Source organism: Naegleria lovaniensis, assembly GCF_003324165.1.
Source record: "Naegleria lovaniensis strain ATCC 30569 chromosome Unknown tig007, whole genome shotgun sequence".
NCBI classification, from domain to species: domain Eukaryota; phylum Heterolobosea; class Eutetramitea; order Acrasida; family Naegleriidae; genus Naegleria; species Naegleria lovaniensis.
Genome location: NW_025407829.1, coordinates 745,711 through 764,645, shown reverse-complemented (window position 1 = coordinate 764,645; position 18,935 = coordinate 745,711). Strand labels below are relative to the sequence as shown.

Genomic DNA, 18,935 nt, shown 5'->3' with positions numbered 1-18,935 from the left:
TATTTTTTTTTGAAGTGTAACGGCGGGTTCCAATTATTGTTGGAATGTTGCGTTTGTGAAGCAATTTGAAATTGGGAACGAATACAAAGCATTGGTCAATAAAAATTTATTCGACGATATTTGAAGTTAGTGAAAATTGTGAGAAATACAATTTGAAACTCTCCAAAAATTAGTTCTGACTATTGTTGGCATTCTTCAATTGAGCAATTTCCTTCTCCAAGACCTCCATTCTCTTCTTCAATTGTTCCATTTCACGTTCTCTGCTGGCAATTGGATCACCTTCCATGAATTGACGTTGAATCATCCAATCATCATTCAAGAACTTGCTCAAATAGTTACGAATAGAGTCTGGCAACAAGACAACTACTCTCTTATCAGGACCTAATCCAAGCTTTTTAGCAGCTTCAACAGCAGCATACATGGCAGTGCCTGATGAACCTCCGCACAAGAGACCTTCTTCTCTAATTAATTCTCGAGCCATTGTGAATGATGGTTTATCTTCAGTCTTGACCCACATGTCAATCAAACTTCTATCCAAAACATCAGGAACAAAATCGTATCCAATACCTTCGACTTGGTAAGTTCCAACCTTATCATGTTCTGGATCGGCCAACAATGAACCAACTGGATCAGCACCCACAACAATAATACCTGGAATTTTTTCCTTAAGCTTCTTTGCAACACCACTGGCAGTACCACCAGTTCCTACACCCATGACAATCACATCAATTTTACCACCAGTTTGTCTAATAATTTCCTCGGCAGTACCTTCATAGTGAGCCAATGGATTGTCTTGATTCTTGTATTGATCCAAAATGTGTGCAGTGTCACCAATTTCTTGCTTCAAACGAGCTGCAACACCAATATGCGACTCTGGTGAGTTCCAATCAGCCTCAGTTGGGGTTCTAATAATTTCTGCACCTAAACCTTTCAAAACAGAGACCTTTTCTTGGGACATTTTCTCTGGCAATGTGATAATCATCTTGTATCCTTTCACAGCTGCAGTCAATGCGAGACCAATACCAGTATTACCTGATGTTGGTTCAATGAGAGTGTCACCTGGCTTGATACGACCACTCTTTTCAGCCTCCAAAAGCATTCGCTTGCCAATTCTGTCTTTAACAGAACCGCCAGCATTGAAAAACTCACACTTGACCAAAACTTCACATTCCAAACCATGGTTCTTTGGAACGCGATTCAAACGAACCATAGGAGTGTTTCCAATGGCGTCGAGAACAGTGTCGAAAATTTGACTATTGTTCATGAACGACAATGAGAGGGTTGAATAGCGAAAGAAATGTTCGCGGTTGGAATGTATCATGAGCCATGAGAGGTGCAAAATTTTCATGAACATTTCATTGCAAGGAATGTGCAACGACAGAGTTGAAGATGGAACCAGAGTATAAAATCATCAACAACAATTCAACGCATTGGGGGGCATGGAACAACCATATGAACAATATTTGAAAATATTCAAAACGTTCATCATGAAATAAATTCATTATTCAAAAAATGTTGAAAAAGAACCCGTTCAGTCTCGGATCACTCTCCACATTTACAAAATCAAAAACAACATACTCTTTAGAAGCGGACATGATGAAGAAGCAATAATAATAATTAAAATGAATACGGAGAGAGAAACCGAGAGGGAATAAGCGAGAAAAAAATGCCTATTTTTTTCTAAAAAAAATTGTAAACTGGAGTCCGGTTGGTCTTTTTTGGCGACGTTTCTGCACCATCACTGTGTTTTGAACGCACGCGTTGAAGAGAATATTCCAACCATATTATTCAGAAACAGCACATGACACTACAACTTACCACGGTCGCTTGGGCCAGCTCGCGGCCAAGAAAATGATGATTTGGCTCACAGCAAATTACAACAAAAAAAAATATAAAATGTCTCTGGTGCCGCATTTTTGTGTGGCCCTTTTTCATCATCGAAACAAAACAACACACGTAGGTTTGACAAGACAATCAACATTGAACTCTTGACGTAAACATCAATATACGTATCAATTTTATGTTAGAAGATTACAGCACACAATAACGTAAGTTTTACAATAGCAACATTTTGGCTGAATCATTATGACGATTCTAATCAAACAACTCCAATCTACAGCAACAACCAATATGTACGAGATTGTCATAGATGAAGGCGATGCAATGATGTTCGATGCTCCAAACAACAACAACAACAACAATGAAGCCGATCCCATCACAACACAAATCCAACAACAACGCAGAGAAGAAACTAGCTCTTACGATTTCAAAGATATCATCATTGAGCATGGTTTACCACGAATTGAACCTCTGAACTACAGTTACTTTGACCTTTGTGAAGAAGAACAAGATTACGTCGCAAGATCTTTCCAACTTTTTGCCAAGTGTGCCCGAGTCAAGATTAACAGAATGCTGAAGTTGGGAGGTATTCATCGAAGAACCTCCATTAGTTGTGGCTGTATTGAAACAGAAACCTTTCAACTGATGTTTCAAAATATGAAGGGAGCAACGTTTTTCCACTCTGACAGAATGATCTATAGGCATGGAATTAAGTACAAAGTTCCCTGTGTTGGATATCGTTTTAAAGATACCTTACCAGTTCTGGATTTATTTGAGAATTGGGGAAGACAAGTTGTCAAGAGTTGCATTTCACAGGAAGACAATTCTGTGGTCACAACTGAATACCTATTGCAAGTTAAGAATATTTCTTTTATACTTGAAACAGAGTCAAGTGAAGTGTTCATGCATATGTCATACGATACCAAGATCAAATACGACGATGATGATGAATTTACTTTCTTCTAAAATTGAAATAAATTATTAATTTTATTAAAAACAAAAATGTCTCAATTTTATCCCTACCAAACAAATTCTCAATATTCACAACCTGAGCTACCAATCAACAGTAATCAATCCTTGTACTGGCCAACATATCAACTCATTCCGAACTTTCAATCTCCACAATACGAGTTGTCTCAAATTAACACCAATCAATCCTATGATTGGCCCAATTCACAACAACAATTGTCGCAAGATTACATTGATCAACCCATATTCTGGCCTTCATACTCATGGCCTTCGACATTCATTCCTACACCATCACCATTATTGTTGACCAACAACATTACAACATCCGAATCTCAAAGACAACAATCACCAACAATCACCAACAATCATGCATCATCATCATCATTAAACGAATCAGTGAGCGAACCAGTTTCAAATTTTCCAACACATTCTTCTTCATCAAAGGAGTTCAAATGGAAGCAACGATTAATAAATCAGTACAATTCTTCTCCCCCAATAACGTCTATTGTTGGGAAAGTTTGTTCCAACGACCGAATATGCTTAGAAGAGACCTCTTCTCAGCTAAAAGCAAGATATTTCCTTGATGTCAAACAACATCTTGGCTTAACTCATATCACTGATGATATTGTTACCAATTCTTTCAATTACAAATGCACTGACTATTTTGGTGATGCAAATTATGGAACCAAGACGAAGCGAAAAGAAAAGCTGCTACAACGATTAGGAGGTCACGATATTATTTGCAAAATGGATCAATTTAAAGATATTTATGAATTTCTTGGGATGTTACGGAGGGAAGGATTGCTGAACGAAGATCGTATGAAAGAGGAAGGTTTGTTGGATAGTATGGATTATAGTATGTCAAAACAACAAGAATCATGCAACGAACAAACCTTCTTCTCAAAAGAAAGTAATACGATGTCTCAAATTAAGAACCACCAAACAGAGAACCATAAAAAGCGTAACAGAAATGACAACGATAACCAAAACAAGAAAAAAACTAGTGCAAGACATTTCAAATTGAAAGAAAACACTTTAAAGCAAGTTCTTATTAAAAACCGAAAAGTGATTTCTAATAAGGCCGTGGACGAACTTCGAACAGAAGGACATGTCAAAAATTTAACACCCTCACCTACCTTATTGCATGCACAATCAACGACAGACTTAATCTGCACTGACATATTTAATGTAAAGGTTAAAGAATTAGATGGAGATCGAAAAATCATTTATCACTCAATTCTCCCCACTGTATGTTGTTATGTGTTGCAGCACAAGAAGTGGATTGGTTTTATGAAGAAAAAGCAGATACAACTTTGTAAAGAGGATCAAATTGATAACAAGGATTTAATTGTTGCATTGAACCTTGATTATGCTGCCAATTCAAAACTGACTACTTTGACCATTACTGTGATCAATAGCAAATGCTTCGGAACAGGTCAATCTCGAGCTATATGCGTTCCACTTGCAATTTGGTCTGGAGATGAGAGTGAATTCATTCATGTGGCAGATCATTTCCGAAAGGAAATTGAGATTATTCGGAAGCACGGAATAACAATCGAATCGAATCATTGCTCCATTGATGTGTTTTTAACGATGGATTTGAAAGCGTTAGGTGTGGTCTGTCCTGGAGTGAAACAAGGATCGTGGTGCCCATACTGCGACACATGTAGTCCAATATGTTGCAAAAACCACAAACCCAGAACACAGGATTCATTGGGCTGTATTCTTGGACTACCTGCATGCAATATTATTATTTGCGTCCTTCATGCAAAGGAACGACTGTGTGAAAATGTTTTGAGAATAACATTGAGTGGTGTTAAGGAGAAAGACAAGTTTTGGGATGCTGTTATTAAAATCAAGGGACTTGAAGGCTTACAGAAAGTTGAAGACGAAGAATGGAATGATGTTCGTATGTTTCTTCATGGAAACACATGCAACATTCTTCTGAACAATGTTGGAGTGATGTCTCCGTTTTTCGAGAAGGAACAAACACAAATGTTGTGGGACGCATTGAAATGCTTGTTGAATAATATTGACAAGAATGCATCGGATCAAGTCATTTCGGAATCATTATCGTTGTTTTGGAATATTTATGTTGCTGCTGCTCAAGGATTCCAAGGTAAATGTTGGTATGCTCATATCTTAGCGAAACATTTTTTAGCTCTCAAGCGAAGAGTCAGAAATGTAAAGCAATTTGAAACTCAAGCATTCGAAAGCAATCATCTTGAAGAGAAGGAATCAATAGAAGGAGCATCAAGCAAAGGTGGTGGCACTCCCTATTCCTATTATGATTATATTTTGTCCAATACTAGAGACTATCTTGAGCATTTTTCATCAAACGGAATCAAAGTTCGGTCAGCTCTCGGAGACAATGTTGATGATAACAAGGATTTATTGATGGAGACATTTTGTAAGAAACCAATACCTACCGGTGTTCGTTCTACCATTAAACTTGGCCAAAAAGGAAAGCTATTGGCTCAGGTTTTGTTCCGAAAGTTGAGAATACTTTTTCTTTCCACTGTTCTTCCAAACACGTTCATGCTTTGCCAGCCAAAGAGATTCAAGGAAAAGAGAAAGCAGGAAATTGCTTCCGATTACACTGTGAAGGTGAACGATGATGAATCTATTCTTCAACAACTTTGTTATCGAGAGGAAGACACAACTGTATTTGAAAATCATAGCTGTTCGGACCAATGTGTGACCGTACCTAAAGACTACCAACACTACACCATTTCAACCTTGAATCGGGTTGCCTGAAGGAAGTAATTTGAATCAATATTTGGAAGACGAAACAGCGAGAACAGAAGGCATGTTGATACCTGTTGCAAAGGCCAAGAGAGTTGAACCTGCACATGCTCTGGCTCGACGAAGAAAGCAAAGAAATAAATGAAGAACGATGTGTGGGATCGAAAAATTGGTCGTGTGCTGTTGTTCACAGAAAAAATAAGCTCTCAAATTTTTTTCGATCCGGCAGTGTTTTCTGATTGGTTGGAGAGCGTAGCCATCATTTTCTTTGGCGTAAGTTGTAGTGTCAATGGAATTGGTATTCTCATTTGTATTCTCATTTGTATTCGTCCCAAACAACCACTCCGAGGAACACTTCTCAGGTTGAACATGATCAATTTTTTGCAAGATTAATAATGAATGATGATCTTTTTTGATGATCCACCAGTTGAGAATACCTTGATTCATCCTTAGATACTTCACAGTTTTGGTACATTACAAGTCAACTAGTTGCAGTTGAATTGGTGATTGAGAGAGGGATTTACTTCTTTCATTAAACTCAGAGCTGATGAGGAATTAAGAGGAAAATCCAACATCCTCTGACGACCCATCTCTATGAGAACCATTAGAATATTTATCACAGAAAAAAAGATAAGGCTTTTCTTCAGTAGTGAGGTTCCGATCCATGAAACATTCCTCATCATCATGGGGGCCAATGAACATATTTTCATGATTCACTAGAAGAAATGAGTGAATTGAGAAGCGAGCGAATCACAGAATACAAACAAACGTCTTGCAGCGATCATGGACAAACCCTTAGATCCATTATGGAATGTCATGTAATGGACAATCGCTTGTCGTGGTTGTTACCAAGGTTTCAACGAACCTTACTTGACAATAATTGTAAATTCCATCTAGCAAGGAAGGATCATCACAACCTCTATTCAAACTCAACCAACAACTGGACTCTTCGACGTTATCTTGCGTAATATATGAAAAGCTCCTCTCTCATTCTCCTTTTTTAGAAAATTAACAAATTTCTTGACCAGTTTCGTTTGAACTTGTTAGGTTTGAGAATAGGCCAAGCATTTCAAAATTTCGACACTTTTTCTCCAATTGTATACTACCAACAGACCATCAAGCTCTTTTCAGCAAATAACCAATTTAAGAATTTACAAAGAAAACTTTTCATACATTCTCAAAGAGTGAAAATTCCTGATTTATTCATACCAACATATTTGCACGAACACTATACTGCATGAAAACAACGCATCACTGACGTCGACTATTGGGAAGTGACCAAATTTGTAGAGAAATCAATGATAACACTCCACTCTCGACCATTCTCTGTGTGTGTTAAACTCTGGTCGTCAACCATGACTGTTCCTCACACAGCGTGCTCTCTGTTGCAACAACAACAGCAGCAATCCGTTAAAACTCCAAAATCAACTCAAAAAAAACAAACCACTAAGAAGAAGTGATCATTAACCACTCTCGACAATTGCTACTACTTCTCATACCACTACTCATTGAAAATGATGAACACACAAACCTATCCAACCGAAACTGCTGCTTCAGGTGCCGGTGGTCTCAAATACGACAATCGTTATTATGAACGTGAAGAGGCACATCATGCACGTGACCGTTTCTGGACAGGATTCTTTCTCTCGTTGATTCTATTTTTCACATTGAATCCATTGGCTTGTTTACCTTACATGTTGGGATGGCGTTACAGAAAAAGTGATGTCCCACGTGCTAGAAAATGGGGTCGTTTGAGTTGGCTCATGTTTTGGGCCACATTGGCTGCTGTCACTTGTCTATGGTTGTGTGCCATTATTGTTATTCCAATTGCTGTGGGAACAACGGTTGGTAGAAGAGATGCTGAAGCTGCAGCTGCCGCTGCTCGTCAACAACAACAAACACCTCCTTAAATGTGAATGTGGTGAAGTCATTACTAACCATCATGCTGAAGAGAGTCAAGGTGTTTGTTGGTCATGTGTTTTGTGAAACCAATAAATACTATTGTGTATAATAATAATAGTGAAAGTGACGTCGAGAGAACACAGCTGTTAAAACAACTTGCCCATTCCATTCATCAATAAAAACATTTATTCCTCAACATTTATATTAAATGGCATCCTTAATGGAGTGGAAAGATGATTCGAAATGCATTATTGCTTTTTCATGGACAATTTCCTCATAAATTCTTTCAACACATTTCCATGTTGTTGGCGTGGATTCAACATCGAGGCAGCTTTGTGCTGACTCGTTGATTTCGATGACGATTGACTCGAAGAGGATAGACTATCACTCAATGAGGAAGAGGAAACTGAATGTGCCGTCAATGAAGAATTCGTGGAACTCAACGTCAAACTACTACTGCTACTACTACTTCTACTACTACTTCTACTACTACTCATTGATTTTGGATGAACATGTTCATCAGACAACTGACTCGATATAAACAGAGCTGACAAAATTCCCTTCTTGTGTTTGGGTGTTGTGATGACATTGGCATGAGTTGTAATTCCATGAATCGATTCCATTGTTCTCGCTGCAACATACTTGCACTCGAAACATTTCAACAAATCCAAAGCATTCAACCATCTCTTGTCACATTCCAAATTTGAGGAAATTTCAAATTCAATATACTCAATCGCTGATTTTCCTTGAAAATCCTTTTCATGAAAGAGTTTGTCACATTCAGGAGGGTTCATCAACGACATTGACTTTTGACAATTTCTAAACGACAAGGTAAAATCTTCCAACCATGTCAAAATAAAACAAAAACTCTCCAACCACGATTGATAATCCTCTCGATTAAATTTGTTCATTCGTTTCATTGCAAATTCCAACGACAAGTGTAACACATTCTTTCCTTGTCGATCTTTTGAAAATATGAGCGAGTCCAACAATTTTCGATGATTTTCACGCGATCGTTCGTAATGTCTCGAAGAAACATTCACCAAATATTGTAATGTGAAATAATTGAGAATGGTCTTGATGGCTAAAACGTCACCGAATGCAACTGCTTCGGTAAAGAAATTTCTTCCATGTTGATTTTTCATTACAAGTGCCTTTTCGAATGCTTCTCGTCCAAATAATTCATTTCCATTTTCGAGTAATTGTTGAATGAATTGACATCGAATTTCTTTGGGTGCACTCTTATTGACCAACGTTCGAATGGGAGAACACGACGCTTGTTTGTGATATTCTGCTAATGAAGTGGCTGATTTGGCTTGTGCCACTCGATAATCTTTTAAACATGCAAAGAGTGCATTTTCATCTTTTTGATTCTTTTTAAGAATGGATTTGGGACAATGACGACTCAAATACTCGACTCGAGAGAAATCTAAATCTCGTACACTTGTGTGAAGAAGACTCTCTCCAAAAGATCCATGATTGGCATCTAGAGAAGCTCCAAATAATTGCAATAAATCACACATTTTCCAATCTCGTTTTTTAAAGGCCATGGCAATGGGAAGATTTCCAAATCGATCTGCTTTGTGAATGGATATCGAGTCGTACTGAGCGGAGTGTGAAATATTTGACGACGACGACGACGACGAAGAAGAACACGTTCGTTCCATTAAGGTCTGAAGTTGAACCAATAAAAATACACAACAATCGTGAGCATTGCATGTGGAACAACCTTGACAGGAGTAAAATAATGGAGTGCATTCGTTCGAGTCGATACAAGTCCATAATGCCACACGTCGAGAGAGACATGAAGAGGAATGTTGGATATGAGAAGGTTGACAAGATCTGTCACTTGTCTCTGGGAGAGGAGATTGAGGAGAGCAGCAACAACAGGATGTTTCTGAATGTTGACAAGCTTTCTTTTCACACTTTTCATCGCAACAACATGATTTTAAAAATTCCAAAATATCTAATCGGTTATGTCGAGCTGCTAAATGAACGAGTAACGTTCTCGTTCCAGCCAATTTCGAATGTACTAATTCGTCTAATTTCAATTCTGACAAGACAAAGGTGACAATTTGTGGACCAATCGAAGCAGATTCTTGACAGTTCGATTGGTGAATTTTGAGAGCTTGTTCCAATTTCTTTTGTTTTCTTTGAATGGCATTGGACAATCGATTCAAATACAATGCTTCTAAAAAGTGTTCATTTTCATTATTCGATGTCACTTGCAACAGGGATGACGCCGTATTTGGAGAATTAGATATAAAATTGGTGCGAGGACTATTTAAAAGTGGTGAAGAGGAAATGAGTGGAGAAGAACCTAAACATGAAGGAGCTGAGAGAATTGGAGAATAATCTTCGTAGGCGATCGAGTTTGAAGAAGAAGAAACAGTCGTGGCTGGTGTTTGATTAGTGACAGCTGGTGAGGTCGAGGGGTCTTCTTCTTTGAGGGTTTGATGAATGTGGAAAATTTCAAATTTCCACCAATCTTCAACCTCATGAGATTCATCTTCTTGTGTATATTCCTCATGCTCATGATTGTTTTCATTAATTCTATTGTTATTTACATTTGGACACTCATTTGAAGGATGTAATTGTTGACCTTCTGGAAAGGAGGATGGTCGAGTTTGAAACAAACTTTGGCAGCATTGACATGAATTCTTTGAATCAATTCCAGTAAAATCATCTTCGAGAAGTTGTTGACGTAAATCTACCTCTTCATCCATCGAAGAGACAAGTGACAGCGATGATGCTTCTGAAGGAGCCGAACAAACACTCGAACCTGTCAAACACGACGAAACCGATAACAATCCTCCAATAGATGTCAATACCTGTCCATGATGATGATTGGGCAATGACGTCGAACCAGTGGTATACGCACTGGCAACTGACAGCAGCGAAGACGAAGAAGTCGGTTTCGAAAGAATTGTTTTTGTAAACATCATCGAAGACGGCGAATTGGGAGATGAAGACAAGTGTGATTGTTCATTGTAACTCGCCATCGTCCAATTCTAATTCTTATTCGCGAATTGTTGTTGTTTGAAATTTTGTTTCTTGAAATTTGTAAAACAAAACAAAACGCGCTTTGTATTTCCAAATGATGAATGAAATAAATTCACTAATGATGCTCGGGTAACGAATGAATACTTTCAAATATCAACAAATTGTTGCCGTTCAATAATAATTCGTTGTTGTTGATGTTTCAGTGAATTCAAATAAAACGTAAAATTTTCAACGACGACTATTAGAGTTTCATAGAAGCGCAGAAAGAAGGAATCAATGATACTATTACTATGATTACTATTTGTTTTTGAGTACCTGTTGATGAGGAGAGAGAAAACTCATTCATGGGCTTGACCTGCCAGATGCCAAAAAACTCTACAAACCCATGCTTTCCTAAAAAGAGTAGGGACTAACAAAAAAATAAATGAAATTTTGAGAGTTGTGTTGCCTATTGTGAGCCATGCTGTCCATATATTTAAACTTTGGCAATCGCGAAACAAAAGAGAGTTTTGAAGGAAACTTTTGAACGAAAATGAGCAATGGAATTTGCGCACAATATCTTGTGATATTTTGTAATGAAAGAAATTAAAACAATTGAAGTGAGAAGGAGATCCATTAGCCGATCGATCGATTGACCATGGTTGTATATTTGAGAATGAGACGCTGTGTGTTGTATTCGAATTGACGAACATAAAAGGAAATGCAAAATAGCTATTAACTTTCAAGAGATTTTATTGGCTTTTCCAGATTTGTTGTCGAATTGACCACAAATAATTTTCATGATGATTTAAATTAATTAAAATTTTTTCAATACTGCAATTGTTTAGAAGAATTGACACAGAAATCAATAAAGTTCCAAATCACGATATTGATGCGAATCCAATCGTGTCGCATTCCCTCGTGCGGAAAATAATCTCTTCCTCTCCATCCATTCCTTCATCTTTTTCCAATGCTGTTTGTAATTAAATAAACCTCTCCACAATTTTTTCACATAAACTCCAGGAGGTAACAATACAAGTGACAGATAGGCTAAAATTCTATAAAAGATTCCAAATAATGGAAGAATCCAAACACATTTGGTTTGATCTGAAAATTGATAACCCAATAATTCCATTCCACTTTCCACAGAATAAACACTTGTATATTTCTTAACTTCAAATAAATAGAGAGCTTCTGTTGCATATCGAAGATAGGAGAGTGAATAAATATAAGGCATTGGGAAGAACATGTCATTCATTTGAGGAATGGTTGGTCTCATTCCTGCAATTAAATTGTTAATGACCACAAAGACGACTCCAGCTACTTTGGAAAAGGAAGAAGGAAAGAGTGTGGATAACAAGTAACCAATGCCATAACTCACAAAATTGACATTGAAAAGTACCAAATAACTGAATTTGGTGTCAAGTTGGAGTTTCAATGAATGTTTGGTCCAAAGTTAGAATTTTTCAATGAATTCACATCAACATTTCATGAATTAAAAAAAAACACAAATATTACTTACTATTGCCAAACATCTCCTTGAGGGTTACTGATAATGTAAAATATGGAAATGAAAATACCAGGAGTTAAAAATATGATTGGAATTTGCATCAAATTCTTTGCTAAGAAATACATGAGAGGTGAAATGTTACTTTCATATTCTCGAATAAAGACCACAATTTCATCTCCAAAATTACTTAATGAACTCATGACACCACACAATGCCAATCCCATAGAGAGAATGGCTCCCATGGTGATAATTGGATCATCGACTGGGAGTGCACACTTGTATCTCATTGCTGTGTTTTCATTGAAATAATTGATTCAAAATAAAAATTACAAAATTATTTCAAATAATTAAAACATGACAGAAAAATATTTTGATAGAACCATTCATTCACTCGCACGTTGTGACACTTACCTTCAGGACATTGTTCAATAATTTCAGTCAATGGTGGACCAATGTATCGAGTATCGTAAAATATCACACCAATGGCCAATCCTGCAATATAGACCAAGAAACAATCCAACACAAATGATTTTGTCTCTCTTGTACTTTGAAAAATACATCTCTTCAGACACATGATGAATTGTGAAAAGTAGCTTACATGTCTTGAATTGTGTTCTTGTTTGAGAGCTTCATACGAACAATCCATTGAATCTTCACTTTGATGTGAAAGAGATGGATGGGAATCTTCTCGATGATGGTGTGAAATTTGTGTATGATGAGAATCAGTGGCTGCATCATTCGATTCTTCCAAATCATGTTGAGTCAAGTTCGTAGGAGATGCATCCACTGCTGGAGAATTATCAACGGATATTGTCTTTTGAGAATTGTCTCCACTCCATAAATGAGATCGTTCTTCCCACATTTCAAATAATTGTTCTGGATCGAAATGAGTATCTTGTTCTCTTGAAACATTTCCTGAAATAATGTCAAGCATGAAATCTGCTGGATTGACATTGACAGGTGGTTGAAAACCAAGACTTTGGAAATAATCCATAGCTTTCACACTTGGACCAAAGTACACCACTCTTCCTCCTTTTCCGAGAAGCATGATTTTATGGAACATGGTAAAGATTTCATATCGAGGTTGATGAATGACGGTCACAATGGTTAAATGTTGATTCACGGCAATACTTCTAAGAATTTCAATAATTTCCTTTGAGGTTGAAGAGTCCACTGTGAAAATAATTTTGTGTTGAAAACATTAATATTCCAAATTCAAAATTACTATTCCATACTGGTTCTCATCACATTTTATACTTACATCCACTGGTTGGTTCATCCACTGTGTGTGTTTTCATCGAATTTTTGATATTCATGATTCATCATTCATTTTGAAAATACATGAAATGTTATGGAACCAAATTTGGATAAAATTTCACTCAACTTACAAAATAAGACACTTGGAACTGCTGATAATTCCATTCCAATATTCACACGTTTTTTCTGACCTCCAGAAATTCCTCTCTTCTTTTCATCTCCAATGAGTGAATGCTTGACATCTTCCAATCCCAAAACTGAAATGATACTTGATACCAAATTTTCAACTTGTTCATTGGTTTTGCTCTTGTCCAATCGACATTTGGCAGCAAAGTACAAGGTCTCATAAACAGTCATTGAGGGAAGCATAATGTCATTTTGTGGAACAAACCCAACAAGTTTTTTGAATCGTGTTAAATCGTCCTCTTGTCCATTTAGCTTGACTTTTCCAGTTCGTTGTCCATAATAAGCTCTTCCGGAAAGAGAGGTAATGAAACTTGTTTTTCCACTGTTTCATTATTAGGGATCGCACGACAAAATAAAACCATATATTAAATTTTTTTTAACCAAAATAGGAATTAAAGAAAAAAAGCTAACGAAAAAACAAACCTTCCAGAACATCCCATAATTCCAGTCAATTCCGAGTGCTTAATCATTCCTGAAACATTATTGAGAACTATTTTGTGCTCACCGGCTTGTTCAACCGTGAGTGACAAATTCTCAAATTCAATATTCACACCTAAATTATTAGATCCATAATGTTGACTCATGTTTCGATCGGCATAGGCCGTTCGAGCCTCTCTATTGTTCACATTTGTGTTGATCGAGGAGAGATGCATTTCAATTTCTTCCTTTTCTTTCAAATCTCGTTTCTTGGCTCTTCTTGCTCGCACATACTTGATACCAACATTGATGGAGAATACAAGAATTAAGCAAATGAAAATAAAAAAGAAACCTAAAATGTTAAATCCAACACTGGATTGACCTTCTGAGCACAATGAAAGCCAACTATTGTCAATTCCATTACAACAATATATATTTTACAATTTTGAAAAATAGAAAATTGGAAAAGATGGAAAAGATTGAAAAATATATTGTTGTACAAAATGTTAAATAACAACAAAACATTAACACATGAAATACATACCCGCATGGATGAGGTCGAACGGTTCCTGATGGACAAAAGTGACCTTTAGGACAAATCTTTCTCACTTTTGGATTTTCACAATAATATCCAGCTTCACATGTTTGTGGAATAAAAGTTCCTTCTGGACAATACTGAGTGAGTTTACACGTCTTGATGTTCGAAGGTCCCAAACAATAGAATCCAGCAGGACACGCTCTCTCAATATAACTTCCATTCGGACAATAGGTACAAAACGTGGCATTGCAGAAACAAATTTCTGGAGTCATGACTAGTGAATTTTCACAAAATGTTCCTTGTGGACATTCGAGGAGAGTTGTTGTTTCGATTGGATCAAACATGCTACCGACATCGATGGCCCGTGCCAATGGACAATAATCTCCCTTATTGCAATGCTTAATAGTCAAATCAATGTCACTTGTTCTCTCGACGTAGAGACCTGGTCCAATTGGAATTTCAGGAAAATACGGAGCGAGTGTGATTAGACCTTTTTGTGGTGCTTGAGGTTCTGTTAATCCATTAAAAGCACAATTATAGTGATTATCGGTACAGGGTTTTGGTAAATTCATTTTCACTTCGTCACAAATAAATCCATACGGACATTCATGTTTTGAACCCAATGTACAAAAACTTCCAATGGGGCAAGGTAATAAAGCATTCGGTCGTTCTGTATAGAAACGATCTTGGACAGAGTACATTTCATTCTTGGTTAAACTTGGACAGTACATGCCTGGAAAACAACTTGAAATGTAAAATCCAAAAGTATTAATGTTGATTGGTTTTGGAGGAGATTTGATGCAACTCGTTCTGTAATCTTTGAGAAAGACATGATCAGGATCATTCTCGAGAATGTTACAAATTTCTTGATATCTCTTGAGTGATTCAATTTCCCACTTCTTGCGTGTGATGGAAATGAAAATATGTTGTCCATTCGAGGAAATGTAGGTATGAATAGGTTTTCCAATTAATTGAAATTGATTAAAAGGTTTGACAATTAATTCCTTAGAAATTCGATCACAAAATCGTTGTTGAATTCCGTAAATGAGAACGGCATTATTGTCGAGTGCAATAAAGACGTTATATTGCAAATAGTCGTTCATAATTTCTTTGAGAGAATCTTTTCCGAGGGCTCCAAATGCTTGTGCTTGACATTGCAATTCCAAAGTTCGATTTGTAATGGTTTCCATACATTGTAAATATTGATTCACATTGAAAGGTTTGGTTGGATTCATGACATCTCCTCCTGCAACAGCTAAACAAATAAATTGAATGGCTTGTTGAATTTTCTCAGATTGTTCACTGGACTGCTTTGAAGCTTCTGTTAAATAATCCTTCACTGCTTGAGGTAAATCAATAAAACGAGAATGAATTTGAAGGGCCTTCGAAGGTAATTCAATGAGATATTCATGAGCTTGTGAACATGTTTCAAGGATCGAATCAAAATAATATCCATTCGAAATGTCACAATTCAATTCATCATTTCTTGAAACAGGTGACAATGTTCTATTAAAATCTTGAGATGGAACAAATGATGCAAATTCTGGTAAATTTCTCACCACCAACTTGGAAAAGTTACTTTTCAGAGTGTTGGAATAGAGTGTCACAAGAAGATGCACCTCCTGTGATGGAAATAATTTCTCATCGTCCGACAATGTACACGTATTGGTGGTATTATCTGAAAAATCAATTCTTCTCAACTCTTCAGTCATGACTGCACTTGAGGAAATGTAAAAATCATTTTCAATCATTTCAGCATTCAGTGAAAACATTAAATACGATAAACTCGTATTCGCACCAATCTCAATCACAGCATTGCTTTCCACAAAATTCACAATATGAATGGTTTTTGGTGTTTGCAACACGATGAGATTTCTTTCCATCATTTGAGTGTCTCTCACATAAATCGAAGGAGAAAGTCGCTCAGTATTATTCATGGATTGAGTGAATGTGTAAAAATTCAACTCGGAAGAATCCATCCCACTCAAATCAAGAGTGTACTCGAATGCATTCATTTCCAAAAGACAATCAAGTCCTAATTTTGAGAATTTCAATGTCTTGATTTTGTTATGATATTTCTGTGAGTCCTCGTCATCTTCATGTGAAATGAGTGTGACCAAATACAAATCCTCTCCAACTTTGACTGATTTAAAATCTTCAATTCTTCCACCCACTTGTTCTCGTTTACATAATTTACTATTCATGACAGGATTCATAATATCCACATAAAAGATTCTCATAAATTGTTGCTTATCTGCAGACACGACATATGCAGCCGTGTTATTCACTCCCAACACAAAGGCATCCAATTTTGAAATGGAATCGTTTTGAACCTCATGAGGATCCTTCGAAGAAGTCTGATTCACTGTTAAAAATGGATACAATTCATTACTGTTAAAATCAATGGCATAAATTTCTCCCGTGTTCATTCCAAATAATGAATATCTTTTAGAAATGAATTCACTCCGATTGGTTTCATTACTTTGATTATTATGAACAGAGACATAGAAGGGTCCAAATTCAGCAGAACTAATGGCTTGAACCGTGATACATTCCGCTCTTTGTAAATCATCACTTGGTTTTCCTGTTTCACTATCGAAACAATCAGGATCAAGTTCCATCGTGTTAAAATCGTGATCACTAAATGGATAAGGAACCACATAGGGATTGATGTATTGACAATACGAAGGTCGAATCGATGTGGAAGAAATGTCATTCGATTTCACACAAATGTCTTGCAACCAACTCGTCGTTCCATTGATACAAATTCCTGAGGATGGAGTATCAGATGCAGTGAATGGTCGTTGTTTGGTAACTTCAGAGAGTGAGTTCTTGTGGTTTCGGGATGACGAGGACGACCAGAATTCTGAAGTGGTCATTTCCATTCGTTCATGAGGAAGTGAAGAAGAAGCAACAATAGTGAAAGAGGTCAAATTAGCAACCATGATGATGGATGCCACTAGAGTCCATACACTGCATGGCACTAGGAGCTTGTGTGTCATCTCGTTGTTTTCGTAATTTTTTTTGAGTGGAATAGAATTGGAAATCAAAAAGAATTGAACATGGATGATTTTGGAATTGTTGCTAGAGCGGGCGGGTTTGTTTGTTCGTTCGATTTGAACACACTGAGTAGTACCATCACATGTCATGAGGTGTTGTGTTTACAAAAATTATTAAGATCAATCTGAGGCTCATTGATCCATTTAATGACCTGCAGCAAATTGTGAATGTTTTTCTCTGACAGCTGTCATCAATTCAGGATACAAATATCCAGCAAATCCCAATAATCCAAAATAACCAGCAGCCAACACACCAACAATGGAAGCCAACACCAATGGTTGTTTCATCTTGTATCCCAATGCAACATTCAATCCATACAAGGAATGATACACACCAGCACTCAACAACACAACGAAATACGACATTCCAACAGCAAATCCCATTTCCTTTTCCAATACGTAATTCAATGAAGCAAATTCCTGTGCATACGAATGCATAAATCGAGTTCCGAACAAGTGAAGAGGAACCATTCCTCCCAAAGCATATCCCGAATAGGTATGAAGTTTCTTCCAGAAGGATCGGACGATTGGTTTTTCTGTTGTTGTAGTCATGAAAATTAAAGTATTGGCAATCATGTGGAGAGCCAATGGAGCAAAAACAACCAATCCTTCGATGGCCATGGATGGCCGATACCATTTACGAGTGGCATTCAACACGGAATCGTATTGAGAGGGTGAAAGAGAAGCAGAAATGGTGGTGGCCACATGGAGGGAAGCAAACACAGAGAAGGCAATTCCGCTCCAGTGCTGTAATTTTCTCAATACAGGACTAGAACCAGAGGATGGTGATGTAGAAGTGGTGGTCGTCTTTGCTGTCATTTTTTTTGTGTTTTTTTTGGCCAATCGTAAAATTTTACGGAGTTTTGAATTTTACAACATTCACGATACAGTTGAAATGACGTTCTTTGAACACATCCAAGAGTGTTCCACCACATTCAAACAACTCCTCATTGTCAATCAAGGTGATTCTGAGGTGATCCACTTTCTCTCTCTTTAGAGTTTCAGAAAAGACTTCAACCACTAGTACAGGAAAGCGATTAATTGAGCACCAAAAAAACCAATTGGGCCTCGTATTTCCAATCATTCAACTTCAATCGGAAGATGAATATTTATACAATACTCTCATAGGGAAACAAAAGTTACAACAATATATTTGAAAAAAGATTTTCCATTTTTGAAAATTGTGTCCCTATATCAACAGGTTGGATGTAAACAAATACACGTTGATCCTTGTTGCGATCAGTATTGTTATTGTTGTTGCTTGTTTGTTGTTGTTTCATTTCTTTTTTGTTTTTCTTTTGTACTTCGATTAAATACTTGATATCGTCATCATCGGTGTCATTCTCTTGATTCTTCTTCTTCTTCTTTTTGGGTGAAGTGTGGCCATGTGGCGTATTAAGTTGCGTGGTGGATCTTGCTGATGACCGAGCGTTGCTCCTCTCGTTTGGTTTTTTGGGCATGTTGTCTGATAATTTTAGTTATTGGAGGTAAATAATTTTTTTTGTTGAAACTCCGGGGAGGGGGATCGAGA

General features: G+C 37.0%; 7 protein-coding genes across 7 annotated transcripts; 3 read left to right on the top strand and 4 right to left on the bottom strand.

Moving 5' to 3' along the window:
• Positions 1–169: 169 nt before the first annotated feature.
• On the bottom strand, positions 170–1,595 carry C9374_014196 (uncharacterized protein; the record flags this gene model as incomplete). Its single annotated transcript, XM_044690156.1, has 2 exons — positions 170–1,253; positions 1,579–1,595. The coding sequence occupies 2 exons, from the start codon at positions 1,593–1,595 to the stop codon at positions 170–172; spliced, it is 1,101 nt and encodes a 366-aa protein (XP_044553628.1).
• A 301-nt stretch (positions 1,596–1,896) lies between these two features.
• Positions 1,897–2,805, top strand: C9374_014195 (uncharacterized protein; the record flags this gene model as incomplete). The annotated part of the gene is made up of 4 exons (XM_044690155.1): positions 1,897–1,956; positions 2,028–2,048; positions 2,120–2,132; positions 2,207–2,805. 4 exons carry the CDS (start codon positions 1,897–1,899, stop codon positions 2,803–2,805), a joined length of 693 nt encoding a protein of 230 aa, XP_044553627.1.
• Positions 2,806–2,841: 36 nt separating this feature from the next.
• On the top strand, positions 2,842–5,565 carry C9374_014194 (uncharacterized protein; the record flags this gene model as incomplete). Its single annotated transcript, XM_044690154.1, has 1 exon — positions 2,842–5,565. One exon carries the CDS (start codon positions 2,842–2,844, stop codon positions 5,563–5,565), a length of 2,724 nt encoding a protein of 907 aa, XP_044553626.1.
• Positions 5,566–7,067: 1,502 nt separating this feature from the next.
• Positions 7,068–7,463, top strand: C9374_014193 (uncharacterized protein; the record flags this gene model as incomplete). Its single annotated transcript, XM_044690153.1, has 1 exon — positions 7,068–7,463. One exon carries the CDS (start codon positions 7,068–7,070, stop codon positions 7,461–7,463), a length of 396 nt encoding a protein of 131 aa, XP_044553625.1.
• A 240-nt stretch (positions 7,464–7,703) lies between these two features.
• On the bottom strand, positions 7,704–10,457 carry C9374_014192 (uncharacterized protein; the record flags this gene model as incomplete). The annotated part of the gene is made up of 1 exon (XM_044690152.1): positions 7,704–8,375. One exon carries the CDS (start codon positions 8,373–8,375, stop codon positions 7,704–7,706), a length of 672 nt encoding a protein of 223 aa, XP_044553624.1.
• An 845-nt stretch (positions 10,458–11,302) lies between these two features.
• Positions 11,303–17,290, bottom strand: C9374_014191 (uncharacterized protein; the record flags this gene model as incomplete). Its single annotated transcript, XM_044690151.1, has 7 exons — positions 11,303–11,846; positions 11,960–12,236; positions 12,359–13,120; positions 13,209–13,229; positions 13,336–13,712; positions 13,814–14,212; positions 14,352–17,290. The coding sequence occupies 7 exons, from the start codon at positions 17,288–17,290 to the stop codon at positions 11,303–11,305; spliced, it is 5,319 nt and encodes a 1,772-aa protein (XP_044553623.1).
• A 258-nt stretch (positions 17,291–17,548) lies between these two features.
• On the bottom strand, positions 17,549–18,223 carry C9374_014190 (uncharacterized protein; the record flags this gene model as incomplete). Its single annotated transcript, XM_044690150.1, has 1 exon — positions 17,549–18,223. One exon carries the CDS (start codon positions 18,221–18,223, stop codon positions 17,549–17,551), a length of 675 nt encoding a protein of 224 aa, XP_044553622.1.
• Positions 18,224–18,935: the final 712 nt, after the last annotated feature.